Source organism: Pseudophryne corroboree, chromosome 7, assembly GCF_028390025.1.
Source record: "Pseudophryne corroboree isolate aPseCor3 chromosome 7, aPseCor3.hap2, whole genome shotgun sequence".
NCBI classification, from domain to species: domain Eukaryota; kingdom Metazoa; phylum Chordata; class Amphibia; order Anura; family Myobatrachidae; genus Pseudophryne; species Pseudophryne corroboree.
Window position 1 is genome coordinate 430,488,341 of NC_086450.1, and position 24,943 is coordinate 430,513,283.

The window sequence follows — 24,943 nt, forward strand, 5'->3', positions numbered from 1 at the left end:
AGCCCCTAGTGTGCATCCAGCTCGGCCGGGCACAGAAATCTAACTGAGGCTTGGAGGAGGGTCATAGTGGGAGGAGCCAGTGCACACCAGGTAGTCTAAAAGCTTTCTTTTAGTTGTGCCCAGTCTCCTGCGGAGCCGCTATTCCCCATGGTCCTTACGGAGTTCCCAGCATCCACTAGGACGTCAGAGAAATGTAAGAATAAATGAGCGCAGTTCCAAATCGTATGCTCTATCATTCACCGGATAGATAATAATGTATATAGTACCTCTCCAGAAAGGGCTGGTGTGTATTAGCCGAGCGTCCTCGGCTAATGAGTCCTGCGTTGCCCACTGTACTGCACAGATGAGAGGAATTGTCGGATGCCCGGTGTTAAACACCTGCCGCTGTGAAGGAGTGTATGGCAGTCTCGTGTTTCCATAGTAGCTGACCGGCAGGAGGTAACGAGCCGTAGCAGTGAGATGAAAAACGGCTGCTTGTGATGGTGAGCCGGTGAGCGCTGGTGAGGATACAACGGTGTGGATTGCACAGGAATAGATCAGGCCTTTGATAAAGTCACGTGATCGTGACGAAACGCGTCAGGACTCCGCCTTCCGCACACCTGGTCCAGGTGATCTATTCCTGTGCAATCCACACCGTTGTATCCTCACCAGCGCTCACCGGCTCACCATCACAAGCAGCCGTTTTTCATCTCACTGCTGCAGCTCGTTACCTCCTGCCGGTCAGCTACTACGGAAACACGAGACTGCCATACACTCCTTCACAGCGGCAGGTGTTTAACACCGGGCATCCGACAATTCCTCTCATCTGTGCAGTACAGTGGGCAACGCAGGACTCATTAGCCAGGGACGCTCGGCTAATACACACCAGCCCTTTCTGGAGAGGTACTATATACATTATTATCTATCCGGTGAATGATAGAGCATACGATTTGGAACTGCGCTCATTTATTCTTACATTTCTTTTTTGCACTGTGGAATAGGAAGTATTATCTCGGATAGCCACTTTTGTTTATATGGCTGAACCTTGGTTCATCACCTGAGACAGATATAGGTGTGCTCTCAATTATATTAATCTATTGTTCTTTTATGGTATTAAATATAAAACTTTTCATACACGTTGTGCTCTCTGTTTTTATATTACTGCTGACACACAGCGCAGCCACTTTTGTTTTTGTCTATAAATCAGAATATCTCCAACATATAATATATATTTATAATACTAATACAGTTCACAGCACTGAAAGAATTCAATTGACTTAGAGACATCACTTCCAAATACCAAGAGCCGACCTATCTATATCCCTGATGTGGGAGTCATTATGAGTGTCGATTATTCATTTACTGTAAGTGAGCATTTTGACTAATATTTCATGCAGGCCAACAAACTGCAGTGATGCCAGATCCCTGAGGAAGTGATCTGTAACAAGACGTGCCTGGTGGTCTCCCTGTTTGTACAGTACAAGCAAATTGGAAGTCTGTTTTGAGCACCTTGGAATTGAAGTCACCGCATACAGATCAGGTGATTGGAGGGAGCTGCCTGTTTAAACATCTAGATCCTAGGACTGCAATTAGACAAGCAAATGTGTTACTCTATTAATGTATACAGTTTATATATGTGTAATTTCTCCTTAATGTATGAATGCCACACTATGGAGGGTTTCAGCTATAACATTAAGACCACCTGCCTAACATTGTTTAGGTCTCCCTTGTGCCACCACCCAACTTTGTCCCATCCAGGTATGGACTCCACAAGACCTCTGAAGGTGTCCTGTGGTATATGGCACAAAGACGTTAGCAGCAGATAATTCCTGTAAATTGTGAGGTGGGGCCTCCATGGCTCAGTCTTCTTTCATGCACATCCCACAGATACTCAATCAAGGTTAAGACCAGGGGAATTTGGTGGCCAAGTTAACACCTTGAACTCTTGGATATGTTCCTCACGCTATTCCTGAACAATGTTCGCAGTGTGTCAAGGCGCATTATCCTGCTGTCATCTGGGGATACCGCTACCATGAAGGGGTGTACTTGGTTTGCAGCAATGTTTAGGTAGGTGGTGCGTGTCAAGTAGCATCCACATAAATGTGTGTATTATATATGTAACTAATACATTTTTATATATACAGGTGGAGTCTCCCATTTCCAAAATGCTTGAGAACAGAAGTATTTGGGATTTTTCTGTCATTTTGCAATATTAGCACACCATAATGAGGTATCTTGGGGATGGGACCCAAGTCTAAACACAGAATGCATTTATGTTTCCTACACACCTTATACCAGCGGTTCTCAAACGTGGTCCTCAAGGCACCACAATGGTCCAGGGTTTTAGGTATAGCCATGGCTCAGTACAGAGGGTTAAATCAAATTGAATGAGGTGCTAATTAACTCACCTGTGACCAAGCATGGATAAAGTTAAAACATGGACCGTTGGGGTGGCTTTAGGACCGCGTGTGAGAACATCTGCCTTATACACACGACCAGGTCATTTTATACAATATATGTAATAATGGGAGGCACTCTATATACCAGTGCTTCTCAGGTTAAGCATTGTTCTCCTTGCTGTCTCGGGAGGAACAGTGCCTCTCAGGTTAAGCACTGTTCTCCATGTGCAGCTTGATGCTGCTAGTGTGTAACCCGGCTGAGGGAACTACCGTATATACTCGAGTATAAGTCGACCCGAATATAAGCCGAGGCACCTAATTTTACCACAAAAAACTGGGAAAAATTACTGACTCGAGTATAAGCCTAGGGTGGGAAATGCACGGTGCCGGGGGTTTTCATGCTCAGGGTGTCATGCTCGTTGCCAGGGGTTTCATGCGGTAGGTGTCATGCTTGTTGCCAGGGGGTATTGCTTGTTGCTAGGGTTGTGCCCCCAGTGCCACATATACCCCCAGTGACATATCTCCCCACAGTGCCAGATAAAAACATGCCCCCGCTGCTTTGCCCCCAGTAGTTATGCCCCTTCTTTGCCCCCAGTAGTTGTGCCCCCTCTTTCATTGCCCCCAGTAGTTATGCCCTCTCTTTCTTTGCCCCCAGTAGTTGTGCCCCCTCTTTCATTGCCCCCAGTAGTTATGCCATCTCTTTCTTTGCCCCCAGTAGTTGTGCCCCCTCTTTCATTGCCCCCAGTAGTTATGACCCCTCTTTCTTTGCCCTCAGTAATTGTGCCCCCTTTCTTTGCCCCCTGTTACTGTGCCCCCGTTGCCGCTTACAAACACACAAAACACACACTAAAACAATACTTACCACTGCCCCGCTCCTGCTTCACGACCGCTTCTTCTGCTGCTGCGCTGCTCCGCTCCGTCTGTCCACCCGCTCCGTCTGGCCGCCGCTCCGTCTGTCCACCGCTCCGTCTGGCCGCCCGCTCCGGCGCCCGCTTCCCGGCACCCGATCATCTCTATGGGAGAGACGTCATGACGTCTCTCCCATAGCAACGCCGCACAGACACTAGAGGTCAATAATGACCTCTAGTGTCTGTCCCTGGAGCCGGCTGCAGCGGACGCCCACACAGCCCACGGCATCTGCTGCAGCCGTTGACAACTTGACTCGAGTATAAGCCGAGGGGGGCTTTTTCAGCATAGAAAAATGTGCTGAAAAAGTCGGCTTATACTCGAGTATATACGGTAAGTCCCATGAATAAAAAAGCTAAATAAATTAAATAAATGAAAGTAAATATAGACTGAGCTGGAGCTCAGTCAGCAGTGACAGGCTCCCTCGGCACAAATTCAAAACTGAGGGATTGTGGGGGACAGAGGGGGAGGAGCCTGTTTCACGTCTTGGATTATTTAAAGTGCCAGCTCCCTGTAAACCACCATCACCCCAAGGTCTTGAAGTTGTGCCAGTGTTAGCAGGAGAGTTAATAGATCACTAAAGTTAAGCGCCTTTATCATTATTTGTTATGAGTTAATAGACAAATGTCTGGACAAAAGCGTAAAGCCCACATCTAAGGATAATGGATACACCCAATAAAGATCAGCTACAGCATAGGTGTCAAACTCGAAGCCCGCGGGTTGCGCGCTGACCTGAGAAGGGCTAAAGTGGACTTCTGATATTTTAATTAAGGCGCCGGTTCCTGAGCCAATCAGAGCTCGCGGACCGACAGCTGCGGCTCTTGATTGGCTGCCGGACCGCGAGCTTTCATTGGCTCACGAAACGGCACCTGATTCCGCTCGCAGGGCTGCGCTGGAGGAGACAGGGAGACACTCGGCGTCTGACTAACACCAGCAGCCAGGCGCAACGTGTTCGGAGGAGGTGGCACTGCTCTACCAGAGCGGCAGCGCTGAATAAACAGCGTGAGCACACTGCTGGGGGCTAAATATAGATGGCCAATAACAAGTAATATAATAGTAGTTTCTGTGTGTGCCAGGAGCTATTATTCACCCTCATATATAAAATGCAGTCCTCTCTCCCCTATATAGTAATAGTACTACTTATATATTATTATTATTATATAGGGAAGAGAGGCCAGCATTTTTATATATGAAGGGAATAACAGCTCCTGGAACACTCAGAAAAGATAGTAGTTTCTGTATGTGCCAGAAGCTTTCACCCTCATATATAAAATGCACCGAGGGGGCATATGTGTTATCTGGCACTGTGGGGGATGTGTGTTATTTGGAACCGTGGGGGCAATTATGTGCATCAGGCACTGCCGGTGGTGATATACTGTATAAGGGGGAATAGCAGCCCCTGGCACACACTGATATATGGTATTATTATTATATAGGGGAGAGGGGACCACACAGTTATAGATGAAGGGGTATAGCACAGCTGTCAGCTCACACTGATATGTGGTATTGTTGTTATTATTATATAGAGGAGAGTTACCCTCACTGTGTGCCCGTCCGACCTTGAAGAGCAGGAAGAGTCGTCTGCGATGCAGATTCTGCTTTGAAAAGTAATTGTTAGCTGTCAAGGAGGAAGGAAATAAGTCTCCTGCTAGGTCCAGATTGACAGACTTTCATCTTGGTTCAATTTTAAGTTATAACATCCAATAAGATTTCTCCTGAAATTGGAAAGTTGGTGACAGCAAAGAGTTGTCAAGTATCGGGAAGAAAACATTAAAGTAAGTGTTTTTCAAATAACCCTTTGAAAATTGCATATAAGCCTCTTTCTTTTTCTTGCGGCCCACACAAGACTTAGACCTTAATTATTCGGCCCATTTGGGATTTTGAGTTTGACATGCCTGAGCTACAGTATTACACATAACGTCTACCATGCTGGTAATTACTTGTGTACGCAGGTCTCTTTGTGATTAATTGCGCAGACATTACACTTGAACTTCGTCTTTGCCTTGTGACATTGACACACACATTCCCATATACTGTCACGCGTCGTTACGGTGCCATCCAAGTACGCGTGGTACACTGGCGATAGCTCCAATAGGAAACTCTGCAACCGGTCTCCTAACAAAAACAAAATGATTCTGTTATAGCAAGCAAGCAATCAAACCATCCATGTATTCAGGCACTTCAGTCTCTGTCCAGCAGAGCTTACAATCTAATGGCCCCAGCACAGAAGCCAATGAGTCTGCCAGTCTGTCTATGGAATGTGGGTGAAAGCCTGTGCAGAACAAACAGACCACCGGCAGATAGAATCGGACGCAGTGTCCAGTACTAGAAGGCAGCCAGGCCAACCACTGCATAGCCACGCCTGTAACGTGGCACTACAAAGTGGCTCACAGGCACGCCTTCCTAACTGTAATGGTTCTGCCCTAGAGCGCCCTTACTGGCACACGGGGTTCTCAGGAGGTGGCACAGCAGATACCATGTATGCGCTTATGAGAAGCAAAAGACATTTCCATTCTATCTCTGCTCTCTTCTTCCATTGTGTCCACCTATATCCCTTATAGACTGTAAGCGGGTCCTGCTCTCGGTAATAATGTATCTAAATTTATATTGTCTGCATTAGTCTGTATTTATGCTTCATGGCAGCTTTATCCCCTCGTACGCCTTACAACAAAAGATAATAACAATGATAAGAAATGAAGTGCTCACAAACAGCATATATCCGCACATACTGTATGCCGAGTTTACTGAGACTACAAATAGATACTTGTCCCACTTGTAAGGAGCGCTTTGGAGTTGATGGACAATTCACTATCGGCCACTATAAAGAGCTATACATCCATTTTCTGCGGACTGTAATTAACATCATCAGTGCATGGAGTCCTATTGCTAACGTGGAGCCATTGCTACAGAACCGCAAAGCTGTGACCACACGGAATATACCAGCAGCAGCATATCTGGGACCCTAACAATAGTGCATGGAATCCTAAAATCAATGGGCCACTGCCATAGGACCCGACGTCTGGAACTCAACAGCTGTAAATAGCCCTTGATATTGAACTCTTTAGAAATAAGCCGAAATATACTGTGATAGATCCATCACCAGTGCATGGGACATTGATATACTATTGATTATTCAGTCTCTAAATTTTTTAAAATACCCCTATATCTGTTATTTGTTGTTTTATAACCTATATGTCATTGTTTATTACTAGCTATATAAAAATTGCTTGTTTTACTATTAGCGCTGTTTATCCTTTCTATGTATGCAGAGAATCCACCTCTACATCAGCAGCATATATATACCTGCTTCCCACAAGTCATCATCCCTGTATCAGGTGCAACAGCTGTGCCTCCTGCTAGGAACATGTGCACATAACTGCAGGTCTGCATTTGCATGGACACGCCCCTCAGTGTACTTTACCTACAGGAGAACGCTTCTTAGCAACCCCCGTTACGCCTCTCCGGTGATAAATAAGAATTTACTCACCGGTAATTCTATTTCTCGTAGTCCGTAGTGGATGCTGGGAACTCCGTAAGGACCATGGGGAATAGACGGCTCCGCAGGAGACTGGGCACATCTAAAGAAAGAATTAGGACTATCTGGTGTGCACTGGCTCCTCCCCCTATGACCCTCCTCCAAGCCTCAGTTAGGACACTGTGCCCGGAAGAGCTGACACAATAAGGAAGGATTTTGAATCCCGGGTAAGACTCATACCAGCCACACCAATCACACCGTATAACTCGTGATAGGAAACCCCGGTTAACAGTATGATAACAAAAGGAGCCTCTGAACAGATGGCTCGCAATAATAACCCGATTTGTATAACAATAACTATTTACAAGTATTGCAGACAATCCGCACTTGGGATGGGCGCCCAGCATCCACTACGGACTACGAGAAATAGAATTACCGGTGAGAAAATTCTTATTTTCTCTGACGTCCTAGTGGATGCTGGGAACTCCGTAAGGACCATGGGGATTATACCAAAGCTCCCAAACGGGCGGGAGAGTGCGGACGAATCTGCAACACCGAATGAGAGAACTCCAGGTCCTCCTCAGCCAGGGTATCAAATTTGTAGAATTTTGCAAACGTGTTTGCCCCTGACCAAGTAGCAGCTCGGCAAAGTTGTAAAGCCGAGACCCCTCGGGCAGCCGCCCAAGAAGAGCCCACTTTTCTTGTGGAATGGGCTTTTACAGATTTAGGCTGCGGTAGTCCTACCGCAGAATGCGCCAGCTGAATAGTGCTACAAATCCAGCGCGCAATAGTCTGCTTAGGAGCAGGAGCACCCAGTTTGTTGGGTGCATACAGGATAAACAGCGAGTCAGTTTTCCTGACTCCAGCCGTCCTGGAAACATAAATTTTCAGGGCCCTGACTACGTCCAGTAACTTGGAATCCTCCAAGTTCCCAGTAGCCGCAGGCACCACAATAGGTTGGTTCAAGTGAAAAGCCGATACCACCTTCGGGAGAAATTGAGGACGAGTCCTCAATTCTGCCCTATCCATATGGAAAATCAGATAAGGGCTTTTATAGGACAAAGCCGCCAATTCTGACACACGCCTGGCTGAAGCCAGGGCCAACAGCATGACCACTTTCCACGTGAGATATTTCAAATCCACAGTCTTAAGTGGTTCAAACCAATGTGATTTCAGGAACTCCAAAACCACATTGAGATCCCAAGGTGCCACTGGGGGCACAAAAGGAGGCTGAATATGCAGAACTCCCGTGACAAAAGTCTGAACTTCAGGCAGGGAAGCCAGTTCTTTCTGGAAGAAAATCGACAGGGCCGAAATCTGGACCTTAATGGACCCCAATTTGAGGCCCAACGTCACCCCTGTTTGCAGGAAATGCAGGAATCGACCCAGTTGAAATTCCTCCGTTGGGGCCTTCCTGGCCTCACACCACGCAACATATTTTCGCCAAATGAGGTGATAATGGTTCGCGGTGACATCCTTCCTGGCTTTGATCAGGGTAGGAATGACTTCCTCCGGAATACCCTTTTCCTTCAGGATCCGGTGTTCAACCGCCATGCCGTCAAACGCAGCCGCGGTAAGTCTTGGAACAGACAGGGCCCCTGCTGCAGCAGGTCCTGTCTGAGCGGCAGAGGCCAAGGGTCCTCTGAAAGCATCTCTTGAAGTTCCGGGTACCAAGCTCTTCTTGGCCAATCCGGAACCACAAGTATAGTTTTCACTCCTCGCCTTCGTATTATTCTCAGTACCATGGGAATGAGAGGCAGAGGAGGAAACACATAAACCGACTGGTACACCCACGGTGTTACTAGAGCGTCCAAAGCGATCGCCTGAGGGTCCCTTGACCTGGCGCAATATCTTTTTAGCTTTTTGTTGAGGCGGGACGCCATCATGTCCACCTGTGGTCTTTCCCAGCGGTGTACAATCATTTGGAAGACTTCTGGATGAAGTCCCCATTCTCCCGGGTGGAGGTCGTGCCTGCTGAGGAAGTCTGCTTCCCAGTTGTCCACTCCCGGAATGAACACTGCTGTCAGTGCTAACACATGATTTTCCGCCCATCGGAGAATCCTTGTGGCTTCTGCCATTTCCCTCCTGCTTCTTGTGCCGCCCTGTCTGTTTACATGGGCGACCGCCGTGATGTTGTCTGATTGGATCAGTACTGACTGGTTCTGAAGCAGGGGCCTTGCATGGCTTAGGGCATTGTAGATGGCCCTTAGCTCCAGAATATTTATGTGAAGCGAAATCTCCTGATCTGACCACAGTCCTTGGAAATTTCTTCCCTGTGACTGCCCCCCAGCCCCGAAGGCTGGCATCCGTGGTCACCAGGACCCAGTCCTGTATTCCGAATCTGCGGCCCTCTAGTAGATGAGCCCTCTGCAGCCACCACAGCAGCGACACCCTGGTCCTTGCAGACAGGGTTATCCGCTGTTGCATCTGGAGATGGGACCCGGACCATTTGTCCAACAGGTCCCACTGGAAAGTCCTTGCGTGGAACCTTCCGAATTGAATTGCTTCGTACGAAGCGACCATTTTTCCCAGGACTCGTGTGCATTGATGTACCGACACCTGTCCTGGTTTTAGGAGGTCTCTGACTAGAGATGACAACTCCTCGGCTTTTTCCACTGGAAGAAACACTTTTTTTCTGGTCTGTGTACAGAATCATTCCCAGGAACAGAAGACGTGTCGTCGGGACCAGCTGTGACTTTGGAATATTGAGAATCCAGCCGTGCTGTTGTAGCACTTCCCGAGAAAGTGCTACCCCCACTACCAACTGTTCTTTGGACCTCGCCTTTATCAGGAGATCGTCCAAGTACGGGATAATTAAAACTCCCTTCTTGCGAAGGAGTATCATCATTTCGGCCATTACCTTGGTAAAGACCCTCGGTGCCGTGGATAACCCAAACGGCAGCGTCTGGAACTGATAGTGACAGTCCTGTACCACAAATCTGAGGTACTCCTGGAGAGGGGGGTAAATGGGGACATGTAGGTACGCATCCTTGATGTCCAGGGAGACCATGTAATCCCCCTCTTCCAGGCTCGCAATAACCGCCCTGAGCGATTCCATCTTGAACTTGAACCTTTTGATATAAGTGTTCAAGGCTTTTAAATTTAAGATGGTTCTCACCGAACCGTCCGGTTTCGGTACCACAAACATTGTGGAATAGTAACCCTTTCCTTGCTGAAGGAGGGGTACCTTGACAATCACTTGCTGTGAATACAGTTTTTGGATAGCCACCAACACTGCCTCCCTGGCAGAGGGAGTTGCTGGTAAGGCAGATTTTAGAAAACGGCGGGAGGGGGGGGGGGACGTCTCGAATTCCAGCCTGTACCCCTGAGATACTACTTGAAGGATCCAGGGATCCACCTGTGAGAGAGCCCACTGTGTGCTGAAATTTCTGAGACGAGCCCCCACCGTACCCGGGTCCGCCTGTGAAGCCCCAGCGTCATGCTGTGGACTTACCGGACGCGGGGGAGGACTTTTGCTCCTGGGAACTGGCTGTATGCTGCAGCTTTTTCCCTCTACCTTTGCCTCTCGGCAGAAAGGACACGCCTCGAGCCCTCTTGTGTTTTTGGGGTCGAAAGGACTGTACTTGATAATACGGTGCTTTCTTTTGCTGTGGGGTAGCTTGTGGCAAAAATGTCGATTTCCCAGCCGTAGCTGTGGAAACAAGGTCTGAGAGACCATCCCCAAACAGTTCTACCCCCTTATAACTTCCATGTGCCTTTTTGAATCGGCATCACCTGACCACTGCCGAGTCCATAACCCCCTTCTGGCGGCAATGGACATTGCACTTATTTTTGATGCCAGCCGGCAAATATCCCTCTGTGCATCACGCATGTATAAGACAGCGTCTTTTATATGCTCTACTGTCAGCAAAATATTGTCCCTATCAAGGGTATCAATATTATCCAACAGGGAATCTGACCACGCAGCAGCAGCACTGCACATCCATGCTGATGCAATCGCTGGTCGCAATATAATGCCCGTGTGTGTATATATAGCTTTTAGGGTAGCTTCCTGCTTTCTATCGGCAGGATCCTTTAGGGCGGCCGTATCCGGAGACGGTAGTGCCACCTGTTTTGATAAACGTGTAAGCGCTTTATCTACCCTAGGGGATGTTTCCCAACGTGACCTATCCTCTGGCGGGAAAGGGTACGCTGCCAATAACCGTTTAGAAATTATCAATTTCTTATTGGGGGAAGTCCAGGCTTCCGCACACACCTCATTTAATTCCTCAGATGCAGGAAAAACTACTGGGAGTTTTTTCTCACCGAACATAATACCCTTTTATGTGGTACCTGGGGTACTATCAGAAAATAAGATTTTACTTACCGATAAATCTATTTCTCGTAGTCCGTAGTGGATGCTGGGACTCCGTCAGGACCATGGGGATAGCGGCTCCGCAGGAGACAGGGCACAAAATTTAAAAGTTTGACCACTAGGTAGTGTGTACTGGCTCCTCCCCCTATGACCCTCCTCCAAGCCTCAGTTAGGATACTGTGCCCGGACGAGCGTACACAATAAGGAAGGATTTTGAATCCCGGGTAAGACTCAAACCAGCCACACCAATCACACCGTACAACTTGTGATCTGAACCCAGTTAACAGTATGATAACGTAGGAGCCTCTGAAAAGATGGCTCACAACAATAAACAACCCGATTTTTTTGTAACAATAACTATGTACAAGTATTGCAGACAATCCGCACTTGGGATGGGCGCCCAGCATCCACTACGGACTACGAGAAATAGATTTATCGGTAAGTAAAATCTTATTTTCTCTGACGTCCTAGTGGATGCTGGGACTCCGTCAGGACCATGGGGATTATACCAAAGCTCCCAAACGGGCGGGAGAGTGCGGATGACTCTGCAGCACCGAATGAGAGAACTCCAGGTCCTCCTTAGCCAGGGTATCAAATTTGTAGAATTTTACAAACGTGTTCTCCCCTGACCACGTAGCTGCTCGGCAGAGTTGTAATGCCGAGACCCCTCGGGCAGCCGCCCAAGATGAGCCCACCTTCCTTGTGGAGTGGGCCTTGACAGATTTAGGCTGTGGCAAGCCTGCCACAGAATGTGCCAGTTGAATTGTGCTACAAATCCAACGAGCAATCGTCTGCTTAGAAGCAGGAGCACCCAGCTTGTTGGGTGCATATAGTATAAACAGCGAGTCAGATTTTCTGACTCCAGCCGTCCTTGAAATATATATTTTCAATGCTCTGACAACGTCCAGCAACTTGGAATCCTCCAAATCGCTAGTAGCCGCAGGCACCACAATAGGCTGGTTCAGGTGAAACGCTGATACCACCTTAGGCAGAAAATGAGGACGCGTCCTCAATTCTGCCCTGTCCGAATGGAAAATCAGATATGGGCTTTTATATGATAAAGCTGCCAATTCTGACACTCTCCTGGCTGAAGCCAGAGCCAGTAGCATGGTTACTTTCCATGTAAGATATTTCAAATCTACCGATTTGAGTGGCTCAAACCAATGGGATTTGAGAAAATCCCAAACTACATTGAGATCCCACGGTGCCACTGGGGGCACAACCGGGGGCTGTATATGTAGTACTCCTTTTACAAAAGTCTGAACTTCAGGAACTGAAGCCAATTCTTTCTGGAAGAATATCGACAGGGCCGAAATTTGAACCTTAATGGACCCCAATTTGAGGCCCATAGATAATCCTGTTTGCAGGAAATGTAGGAATCGACCCAGTTGAAATTCCTCTGTCGGGGCCTTCCTGGCCTCACACCATGCAACATATTTTCTCCAAAAGCGGTGATAATGTTGTGCAGTCACCTCCTTCCTGGCTTTGACCAGGGTAGGGATGACCTCTTCCGGAATGCCTTTTTCCCTTAGGATCCGGCGTTCAACCGCCATGCCGTCAAACGCAGCCGCGGTAAGTCTTGGAATAGACACGGTCCCTGCTGAAGCAGGTCCCTTCTTAGAGGTAGAGGCCACGGATCTTCCGTGAGCATCTCCTGAAGTTCCGGGTACCAAGTCCTTCTTGGCCAGTCCGGAGCCACGAGTATCGTTCTTACTCCCCTTTGCCGTATAATTCTCAGTACCTTGGGTATGAGAGGCAGAGGAGGGAACACATACACTGACTGGTACACCCATGGTGTTACCAGAGCGTCCACAGCTATTGCCTGAGGGTCTCTTGACCTGGCGCAATACCTGTCCAGTTTTTTGTTCAGGCGGGACGCCATCATGTCCACCATTGGACTTTCCCAATGGACCACAATCATGTGGAAGACTTCTGGATGAAGTCCCCACTCTCCCGGGTGAAGATCGTGTCTGCTGAGGAAGTCTGCTTCCCAGTTGTCCACTCCCGGAATGAACACTGCTGACAGTGCTATCACATGATTTTCCGCCCAGCGAAGAATCCTTGCAGCTTCTGCCATTGCCCTCCTGCTTCTTGTGCCGCCCTGTCTGTTTACGTGGGCGACTGCCGTGATGTTGTCCGACTGGATCAACACCGGCTGACCCTGAAGCAGAGGTTTTGCCAGGCTTAGAGCATTGTAGATTGCTCTTAGCTCCAGTATATTTATGTGAAGAGACGTTTCCAGGCTTGACCACACGCCCTGGAAGTTTCTTCCTCGTGTGACCGCTCCCCAGCCTCTCAGGCTGGCATCCGTGGTCACTAGGACCCAGTTCTGTATGCCGAATCTGCGGCCCTCTAACAGATGAGTACTCTGCAACCACCATAGCAGAGAGACCCTTGTCCTTGTCGACAATTTTATCCGCTGATGCATCTGTAGATGCGATCCGGACCATTTGTCTAGCAGATCCCACTGAAAAATTCGTGCATGGAATCTGCCGAATGGAATCGCTTCGTAAGAAGCCACCATTTTTCCCAGGACTCTTGTGCATTGATGCACAGACACTGTCCCTGGTTTTAGGAGGTTCCTGACTAGTTCGGATAACTCCCTGGCTTTCTCCTCCGGAAGAAATACCTTTTTCTGAACAGTGTCCAGAATCATCCCTAGGAACAGCAGACGTGTCGTCGAGATCAGTTGGGATTTTGGAAAATTCAGAATCCACCCGTGCTGTTGGAGCACTACTTGAGTTAGTGCTACTCCGACCTCCAGCTGTTCTCTGGATCTTGCCCTTATCAGGAGATCGTCCAAGTAAGGTATAATTAATACGCCTTCTCTTCGAAGAAGAATCATCATTTCGGCCATTACCTTGGTAAAGACCCTGGGTGCCGTGGACAATCCAAACGGCAGCGTCTGAAACTGATAATGACAGTTTTGTACCACGAACCTGAGGTACCCTTGGTGTGAAGGGCAAATTGGGACATGAAGGTAAGCATCCTTGATGTCCAAGGACACCATAAAATCCCCCTCTTCCAGATTCGCTATCACTGCTCTGAGTGACTCCATCTTGAACTTGAATTTTTGTATGTACAGGTTCAGAGATTTCAGATTTAGAATAGGTCTTACCGAGCCGTCCGGCTTCGGTACAACAAATAGCGTGGAGTAATACCCCTTTCCCTGTTGTAGAAGGGGTACCTTGACTATCACCTGCTGAGAATACAGCTTGTGAATGGCTTCCAATACCGTCGCCCTGTCGGAGGGAGACGTTGGCAAAGCAGACTTTAGGAACCGGCGAGGGGGAGACTTCTCGAATTCCAACCTGTAACCCTGAGATACTACCTGCAGGATCCAGGGGTCCACCTGCGAGTGAGCCCACTGTGCGCTGAAATTCTTGAGGCGACCCCCCACCGCCCCTGAGTCCGCTTGTAAGGTCCCAGCGTCATGCTGAGGCCTTTGCAGAAGCCGGGGAGGACTTCTGCTCCTGGGAAGGGGCTGCTTGGTGCAGTCTCTTACCCTTTTCTTTTGCCTCGGGGCAAATATGAATGTCCTTTTGCTCGCTTGTTCTTATAGGAACGAAAGGACTGCGGCTGAAAAGACTGCGGCTTTTTCTGTTGGGAGGGGACTTGAGGTAAAAAGGTGGACTTCCCGGCTGTTGCCGTGGCTACCAAATCCGATAGACCGACCCCAAATAATTCCTCTCCTTTATACGGCAATACTTCCATATGCCGTTTGGAATCCGCATCGCCTGACCACTGTCGTGTCCATAGACTTCTTCTGGCAGATATGGACATCGCACTTACTCTTGATGCCAGAGTGCAGATATCTCTCTGTGCATCTCGCATATAAAGGAACGCATCCTTTAATTGCTCTATAGTCAATAAAATACTGTCCCTATCCAGGGTATCAATATTTTCAGTCAGGGAATCCGACCAAGCCACCCCAGCACTGCACATCCAGGCTGAGGCGATTGCTGGTCGCAGTATAACACCAGTATGTGTGTATATACTTTTTAGAGTATTTTTCAGCCTCCTATCAGCTGGATCCTTGAGGGCGGCCGTATCAGGAGACGGTAACGCCACTTGTTTGGATAAACGTGTGAGCGCCTTGTCCACCCTAGGGGGTGTTTCCCAGCGCGCCCTAACCTCTGGCGGGAAAGGGTATAATGCCAATAACTTCTTTGAAATTAGCAGTTTTTTATCAGGGGTAACCCACGCTTCATCACACACGTCATTCAATTCCTCTGATTCAGGAAAAACTACAGGTAGTTTTTTCAGACCCCACATAATACCCCTTTTTGTGGTACTTGCAGTATCAGAGATATGCAAAGCCTCCTTCATTGCCGTGATCATATAACGTGTGGCCCTACTGGAAAATACGTTTGTTTCTTCACCGTCGACACTGGATTCAGTGTCAGTGTCTGGGTCTGTGTCGACCGACTGAGGTAAAGGGCGTTTTAAAGCCCCTGACGGTGTCTGAGACGCCTGGACAGGTACTAACTGGTTTGCCGGCTGTCTCATGTCGTCAACCGACTTTTGTAGCGTGCTGACACTATCCCGTAATTCCATAAACAAAGCCATCCATTCTGGTGTCGACTCCCTAGGGGGTGACATCACCATTACAGGCAATTGCTCCGCCTCCACGCCAACATCGTCCTCATACATGTCGACACACACGTACCGACACACAGCAGACACACAGGGAATGCTCTGATAGAAGACAGGACCCCACTAGCCCTTTGGGGAGACAGAGGGAGAGTTTGCCAGCACACACCCAAGCGCTATAAATATATATAGGAACAACCTTAATAAGTGTGTTCCCTTTATAGCAGCTCAAATATTATAAATATCGCCAATAAGTGCCCCCCCTCTCTGTTTTTACCCTGTTTCTGTAGTGCAGTGCAGGGGAGAGTCCTGGGAGCCTTCCTCGCAGCGGAGCTGGGCAGGAAAATGGCGCTGTGTGCTGAGGAGAATAGGCCCCGCCCCCTTTTCGGCGGGCTTCTTCTCCCGGTTTTTTTGGAACCTGGCAGGGGTTAAATACATCCATATAGCCCCAGGGGCTATATGTGATATATTTTAGCCAGAATAGGTATATTACATTGCTGCCCAGGGCGCCCCCCCCAGCGCCCTGCACCCTCAGTGACCGCTGGTGTGAAGTGTGCGGAGAGCAATGGCGCACAGCTGCAGTGCTGTGCGCTACCTCATGAAGACTGAGACGTCTTCTGCCGCCGGTTTCTGGACCTCTTCTCTATTCGGCATCTGCAAGGGGGTCGGCGGCGCGGCTCCGGTGACCCATCCAGGCTGTACCTGTGATCGTCCCTCTGGAGCTAGTGTCCAGTAGCCTAAGAAGCAAATCCATCCTGCACGCAGGTGAGTTCACTTCTTCTCCCCTAAGTCCCTCGTTGCAGTGAGCCTGTTGCCAGCAGGACTCACTGAAAATAAAAAACCTAACAAACTTTTTCTAAGCAGCTCTTTAGGAGAGCCACCTAGATTGCACCCTGCTCGGACGGGCACAAAAACCTAACTGAGGCTTGGAGGAGGGTCATAGGGGGAGGAGCCAGTACACACCACCTAGTGGTCAAACTTTTACATTTTGTGCCCTGTCTCCTGCGGAGCCGCTATCCCCATGGTCCTGACGGAGTCCCAGCATCCACTAGGACGTCAGAGAAATGTGTAATACATTTTTCATTGCCTCAATAATGTAACGGGTGGACCTATTGGAGGGTACATTTGTCTCATCGTCGTCGACACTGGAGTCGGTATCCGTGTCGACATCTGTGTCTGCCATCTGAGGTAGCGGGCGTTTTAAAGCCCCTGATGACATTTGAGACGCTGGAACAGTCACAAGCTGAGTAGCCGGCTGTCCTATGTCGTCAAACCTTTTATGTAAGGAGCTGACACTCCTTCCATAAGTCCATCCACACAGGTGTCGACCCTTCAGGGGGTGACAACACACTTACAGGCATCTGCTCTGCCTCCACATCATTTTCCTCATCATACATGTCGACACAGCGGTACCGACACACAGCACACACACAGGGAATGCTCTGACAGAGGACAGGACCCCACAAAGCCCTTTGGGGAGACAGAGGGAGAGTATGCCAGCACACACCAGAGCGCTATATACCACAGGGATATCACCTATAAAGTGTGTTTTCCCCTTATAGCTGCATATATATTATACTGCGCCTAAATTTGTGCCCCCCCCTCTCTTTTTTACCCTTTCTGTAGTGCAGGACTGCAGGGGAGAGCCAGGGAGCGATCCTTCCAGCGGAGCTGTGAGGGAAAATGGCGCCAGTGTGCTGAGGGAGATGGCTCCGCCCCTTTTTCGGCTGCTTTCTCCCGCTATTTTATCGTTTCTGGCAGGGGTTAATATACACCTATATAGCCTCTGGGGCTATATATGGTGTCCGTTTGCCAGCCAAGGTGTTATTTATTGCTGCTCAGGGCGCCCCCCCCCCAGCGCCCTGCACCCATCAGTGACCGCAGTGTGTGGTGTGCATGAGGAGCAATGGCGCACAGCTGCAGTGCTGTGCGCTACCTTGGAGAAGACAGAAGTCTTCAGCCGCCGATTTTCCGGACCTTCTTGCTTCTGGCTCTGTAAGGGGGACGGCGGCGCGGCTCCGGGAACGGACGACGAGGTCGGGTCCTGTGTGCGATCCCTCTGGAGCTAATGGTGTCCAGTAGCCTAAGAAGCCCAAGCTACCACCACTTAGGTAGGTTCGCTTCTTCTCCCCTTAGTCCCTCGATGCAGTGAGCCTGTTGCCAGCAGATCTCACTGAAAATAAAAAACCTAAATTATACTTTCTTTCTAGGAGCTCAGGAGAGCCCCTAGTGTGCATCCAGCTCAGCCGGGCACAGAAATCTAACTGGGGATTGGAGGAGGGTCATAGGGGGAGGAGCCAGTGCACACCAGATAGTCCTAATTCTTTCTTTAGATGTGCCCAGTCTCCTGCGGAGCCGTCTATTCCCCATGGTCCTTACGGAGTTCCCAGCATCCACTAGGACGTCAGAGAAAATGGTTTGGAACATGCAAAGCGCGTTCAGTGCGCTTTGTAGTCATGCACAGTGCAACGCCATGCCAGATGTGCTAAGCAGACGGGTGGAGTGCTCCACATGGGCCCAAAGCCTTCTACTAAGCATATTCCTATTTTTCCAATAGCAAAAAAAGCAGCTGCATTAGAAAGGGAACATCCGGCCTTACAATAGGTCCCCCCACTCTGCTCATCTCCCTGGACCTGCACCCTCCCCACAGCGGATACCAGCTGCTCTCTCACTTCCCAGCGGACATGACACCAAACTGCTGTATTTTTCTTTAACTATCTTTTCTTCTTTGTTGTCGATCTTAAATCTACATGGTTTCATCTCCCCTCTCCATTGTTGCCCGAGATTTAAGGTTTTCAGCTTGTCGCTTACTGTATATAGCATGCCGTACCTCCTGCTGGGGACACATTTACCACATGAAAGAAGCTAAAGCAATGTAGCAGAACGTACACACCTGCTTCTTTAAGCTCGCTGTCTATCTCAGTAAGGTCCAGGTGAAAGATGGTCAGCACTCCAACCAAAGCATGGTCTCTCTTCTCCTTCCAGAACTTGCTCTTGTTGTGGGCATTGCAGTGGCAGCTGGAGAGACTTGTCCAAGAGGAACACTAATGGGGAGAGAATGGGAAACAGTGGTGTAAGAGCCGATAGATGTCAGAAGACGTGCGAGTGCAGTTATAAAACGCTCATGTGTGTGGGTTGGGAACGCGCTTCCGGCTGCCGGGATCACGGCGGTCAGCATATCGACCCCGGGATCCCGGCAGCAGAATACCGAAGGGAGTTTGGGGGTGAGCGCAACACAGCCCCACGAGTGGAAATAGAGCCAGTGGGTCGGTATTCCGTCGGCCGGCATTTTGAGCGCTCGTGATTTCAGAGTCGGCATGGTGACAGCCAAGATCCCATGGCCGCATCCCATATATATATATATATATATATATATATATATATATATATATATATATATATATATATTTCCATGTACAGAGCTATACTGAATTGTATGCACAAGTACTTCCTGTGAAATCCCATTGTCTCAGCTGGTGGCTTACATTACATCACCCCATAAGGCAATGGGAGAGTTCTAGCCATTAATCGTAGTTGACCAAGTCTCCACGGTATGCAGTCAGCACACAGATAGTCAGGATCCCGGCTGTCACAATACCGCCGCCGGGATCCCGACAGGGCCACCATACCGCCGCCAGTATACCGGCAAGGTAGGCGAGTCCCCCTCTGTGGGTGTCTACGACACTCAGAGGGAGAATAAAACCTGTGGCGAGCATAGCTCACCACCGAGCCACCATTCAGTACATCATGGGAGCTGCCGGACAATAAAGCTGGGTACACAACTGAACAACACTGCAATCATCCTATAGTCCTTCCAATGGTGCAATCCTGTGTCCTGGCATACACCTTGTGTAACCATCGCAACCTATGCCTGTGTGTACTCCATATTGTATCATCCTATCTGACATGGCAGCATATCAGAGGGGACCATGCGATAAATGTGTACAAACGACAGATTGGGAGTACACACTACACAATGGTAGTGCAGAGTGGTCGCAGGAACCATGATTGCATGATAAAGTGTATAGTGTGACCATATCTTAAGTAACATGTAATATTTCAATCTCTTGGGGTAGAGCAGTGGATCCTAAACCCCAGCCTCGAGGACCCTTAACAGTTCATGTTTTTCAGGTCTCCTCATAGAATCACAAGTGAAATAATTAGCTCCACCTGTGGCTCTATCAATATGTGTCAGTGACCTGGAAAACATTAACTGCTTAGGGGTCCTTGAGTATGGAGCTTGGGTAGAAGAATAGATCATATTATATATATATATATATATATATATATATATATACATACATACACACACAACATAAACATTTTTTTTTACAAGTTATGAAGTTATTAAAGGGGATCTCCACCCATATGTACACTTACTATGAGTGCAAGCAGTGCAGCTCTGGGGCATCATCAGTGGACATCTAACAGTGCATGTTTTACAGATCTCCTAGTTGATGCATGGGTGTATTACTGGCTAACACATTTTCAAACACCCACAGGTGGAGCTAATTATTTTCACTTGTGTTACTGAAGAGGTCTGTCATATTCCTTTCATACCAAAATCCTGTGTCCAGCCCGGGTCACTGAAAACCCATCACAGCGGCTTGCAACCAGATTACACCACTGGTTGGACCCAGGTTACTGCCGGGGCATATCCTCTCCACCTCCAAGACAGTGACCACGCCCCTTTCAGAAAATGGTTCAGCATGTATAGAGGTTCCCAGTATTTACAACAGGGTTACGCCCCTAGTACCTAGGTCTGACAGATCTCTGGGAGGCCCTGGGGCAGTTATGTCCTAACTGACAGATGCATTCTTTCCCTCCTGTTAGCAGTCTCCACCCCATAATATAATAATATTCTCCACAGCACAAGCACAGCACATGTACAAGTAACCAATATTACAGGGGCAATGAGTAAGATATCTATACCTCGGAGGCACGCTTGTCACATAGGTAGCAGAAGCACTCGGCACAGAAGCTTGCATTGTCCTGTAATGGGAGCTGTGTCTCTTGCTCCAAGCGTCTGGAAGAGACAGAAACATGGCACAGTCACAGCCATTATCACACCATGTCCATACAATACTCTCCTCACCCTTTTCTCCTTACTCAAAAGGATGTGTTGAGCAATCATATCTGGCATGTGGCATCACACGGGCCTTTTTGCTGAAGGTAATGGCAAGTTCCTCATCCAGCACCTCTAAGGCCTTCTTCTCTTCTACAAGTGAGCCATCTGTGAGCGGCAATAGGAAATATATTACAAGAAGCCTCTTTGACATTTGATGAACATAAACAATGATGCGGTATAACTAGGGCTGGAACACTTTTACTGAAGGTCTGCTGTATGCCCTGCTCCCGCCGCTTCCCGTATCTGAGAGGAGTAGAGCACAGCGCGCGTCTCTCCTGCCACTCACTACATCTCCGTCGCACATTTAAAATGTTGCTCTGCCATCAACCAAAGATCGCGGACCGGCAGTGGCAGCTCCTGATTGGCTGCTGGCCCGCGAGCTATGACTGGCTCACAAGTCGGCGCCATATTTTGAATGGCCGCCTGAGACGGAACATAGTGAGGGGCAGGAAAGATGCGTGGTGCGCTCTCCTCCCCACCCTTCAGTAACAGGCGGGAGCGGCAGAAGGAGGGGGGGGCAGTGGGAGCAGCAGCGCAAGCAGGTGCAGCGGAGCCAGAGGTGAGCAGCACTATAACGGGGGCATTGTGTAACTGGCAAACTAGGGGGCGTTGCATATGTGGCGCTATCGGGGGCGGTGCCAGTCTGTGTGTCTGGCGCTGCCGCTGCCAGTCTGTGTATCTGGCATTGCTGGGAGCATTATGTGTTGCAGAAAGTTTATGCACCAATTGAAGCCCCGCCCCTTTGGTCGCTCCATCCACATCACCTCTCCAGCGAATCTATTTTCCTTCAAAATTAGCACTGGGTATAACCAATATACACACACTAACGTACAAAAGTTTTTATTGTTATTTAAGCAGTTTGATACCTTAGTGTACTCTGAAAGTGTAGAACAAACATAACTGGAGATAAAATAAATCCTAAAATCATTTTAACAAATGAGTGACTCAAAGTAGCCGCCTTCTGCAGACATAACCACTGATCACGCCTGTGGCTTTCTTTCAACAGTGGGAAGCATATACCGTTGGGGAAGCTCTTTCCAGCACTGTTGCAGAAGTTCCCACTAATGTGCTGCACCTGTGGGTTGCTTTGCTTTCATCCTTCTATCCAGTTCCTTTTACACCAGTTTGATGGGGTTCGGGAGCCTGTGCTACCCATACTATGATTTGGAGCCAATCGACTTGGGATCCAGCAATAGACCCCAGACAATCACACTTCCCCCTCAATATTTGACAGTTGGTGTAACACATCCATTCACCTACTTGGCAGCGTACAAAAAATAAGATTTTACTTACCGGTAAATCTATTTCTCGTAGTCCGTAGTGGATGCTGGGGACTCCGTAAGGACCATGGGGAATAGACGGGCTCCGCAGGAGACATGGGCACTTTAAGAAAGAATTTAGATTCTGGTGTGCTCTGGCTCCTCCCCCTATGTCCCTCCTCCAGACCTCAGTTAGAGAAACTGTGCCCGGAAGAGCTGACAGTACAAGGAAAGGATTTTGGGAATCCAGTGTAAGACTCATAACAGCCACAAGAAATCACACCGTATAACTTGTGATAACTTTACCCAGTTAACAGTATGAACAATCACAGAGCATCAGATAAACTCTGATGCAACTATAACATAACCCTTATTTAAGCAATAACTATATACAAGCATTGCAGAAGAAGTCCGCACTTGGGACGGGCGCCCAGCATCCACTACGGACTACGAGAAATAGATTTACCGGTAAGTAAAATCTTATTTTCTCTAACGTCCTAGTGGATGCTGGGGACTCCGTAAGGACCATGGGGATTATACCAAAGCTCCCAAACGGGCGGGAGAGTGCGAATGACTCTGCAGCACCGAATGAGCAAACACAAGGTCCTCCTCAGCCAGGGTATCAAACTTGTAGAACTTTGCAAACGTGTTTGAACCTGACCAAGTAGCCGCTCGGCAAAGCTGTAATGCCGAGACCCCTCGGGCAGCCGCCCAAGAAGAGCCCACCTTCCTTGTGGAATGGGCCTTAACTGATTTAGGCAGCGGCAACCCAGCCGCAGAATGAGCCTGCTGAATCGTGTTACAGATCCAGCTAGCAATAGTTTGCTTTGAAGCAGGCACCCCAAGCTTGTTGGAAGCATACAGGATAAACAAAGATTCCCGTTTTCCGTTCTGGCTACATAAACCTTCAAAGCCCTGACCACATCCAATGACTCTGAATCCTTCAAGTCAGTAGTAGCCACAGGCACCACAATAGGTTGGTTTATATGAAAGGATGAAACCACTTTCGGCAGAAATTGTGGGCGGGTCCGCAATTCTGCTCTATCCTCATGGAAAACCAGATAAGGGCTTTTATGTGACAAAGCCGCCAATTCTGACACACGCCTAGCCGAAGCCAAGGCTAATAGCATGACCACCTTCCACGTGAGATATTTCAACTCCACCGTTTTGAGTGGTTCAAACCAGTGTGATTTCAGGAAACTCAACACCACGTTAAGATCCCAAGGTGCCACCGGAGGCACAAAAGGGGGCTGAATATGCAGCACTCCCTTTACAAACGTCTGAACTTCAGGCAGAGAAGCCAGTTCTTTTTGAAAGAAAATGGATAAGGCCGAAATCTGAACCTTAATGGAACCCAATTTAAGGCCCAATGTCACTCCCGACTGTAGGAAGTGAAGGAAACGGCCCAGCTGGAATTCCTCCGTAGGGGCATTCCTGGCCTCACACCAAGCCACATATTTTCGCCATATACAGTGATAATGTTGAGCGGTCACATCCTTCCTAGCCTTTATCAGCGCGGGGAATAACTTCACCCGGAATGCCTTTTTCTGCTAGGATCCGGCGTTCAACCGCCATGCCGTCAAACGCAGCCGCGGTAAGTCTTGGAACAGACAGGGCCCCTGTTGCAACAAGTCCTGTCTTAGAGGCAGAGGCCACGGGTCCTCTGTGAGCATTTCTTGCAGATCTGGATACCAAGTCCTTCTTGGCCAATCCGGAACAATGAGTATTGTTCTCACTCCTCTTTTTCTTATGATTCTCAGCACCTTGGGTATGAGAGGAAGAGGAGGAAATACATAGACCGACTGAAACACCCACGGCTTCACCAGTGCGTCCACAGCTATCGCCTGAGGATCTCTTGACCTGGCGCAATACCTCTGTAGCTTTTTGTTGAGGCGGGATGCCATCATGTCCACCTGTAGCAGTTCCCACCGACTTGCAATCTGCGTGAAGACTTCTTGATGAAGTCCCCACTCTCCCGGGTGGAGGTCGTGCCTGCTGAGGAAGTCTGCTTCCCAGTTGTCCACTCCCGGAATGAACACTGCTGACAGTGCGCTTACGTGATTCTCCGCCCAGCGAAGAATTCTGGTGGCTTCTACCATCGCCACCCTGCTCCTTGTGCCGCCTTGGCGGTTTACATGAGCCACTGCGGTGATGTTGTCTGACTGAATCAGAACCGGTTGGTCGCGAAGCAGGGACTCCGCTTGACGCAGGGCGTTGTATATGGCCCTTAGTTCCAGGATGTTGACGTGAAGGCAAGTCTCCTGACTTGACCACAGCCCTTGGAAATTTCTTCCCTGTGTGACTGCCCCCCACCCTCGGAAGCTTGCATCCGTGGTCACCAGGACCCAGTCCTGAATGCCGAATCTGCGGCCCTCCAGAAGGTGAGCACTCTGCAGCCACCACAGAAGAGACGCCCTGGCCCTGGGGGATAGAGTGATTAACCGATGCATCTGAAGATGTGATCCGGACCACTTGTCCAACAGATCCCATTGAAAGGTCCTCGCATGGAACCGGACGAAGGGAATGGCCTCGTATGATGCCACCATCTTTCCCAGGACTCTCATGCAGTGATGCACCGACACCTGTTTTGGTTTTAATAGGTCTCTGACCAGTGTCATGAGCTCCTGAGCCTTCTCCATCGGGAGATAAACCCTCTTCTGGTCTGTGTCCAGAATCATGCCCAGGAAAGGCAGACGAGTCGTAGGGATCAACTGCGACTTTGGAATATTTAGAATCCAGCCGTGTTGTTATAACACTTCCAGAGAGCGTGCTAAGCTGATCAGCAACTGCTCCCTTGACCTCGCTTTTATGAGGAGATCGTCCAAGTATGGGATAATTGTGACACCTTGCTTCCGCAGGAGTACCATCATTTCCGCCATTACCTTGGTA

The 24,943-nt window shown here is 48.9% G+C and overlaps 1 protein-coding gene across 3 annotated transcripts in view; it reads right to left on the minus strand.

The window, feature by feature from the left end:
* Positions 1–24,943, minus strand: part of LOC134945523 (uncharacterized) — a 285,165-nt gene that overhangs the window by 120,568 nt on the left and 139,654 nt on the right. For all 3 annotated transcript variants that reach the window (XM_063934865.1, XM_063934866.1, XM_063934867.1), the window contains exons 3-6: positions 20,777–20,900; positions 20,600–20,693; positions 18,561–18,711; positions 5,225–5,399 (exon numbers count right to left, since the gene is read on the minus strand). In XM_063934865.1, the coding sequence (XP_063790935.1) occupies positions 5,225–5,399; positions 18,561–18,711; positions 20,600–20,693; positions 20,777–20,900 (544 nt within the window). The remainder of the gene's footprint in view (positions 1–5,224; positions 5,400–18,560; positions 18,712–20,599; positions 20,694–20,776; positions 20,901–24,943) is intronic.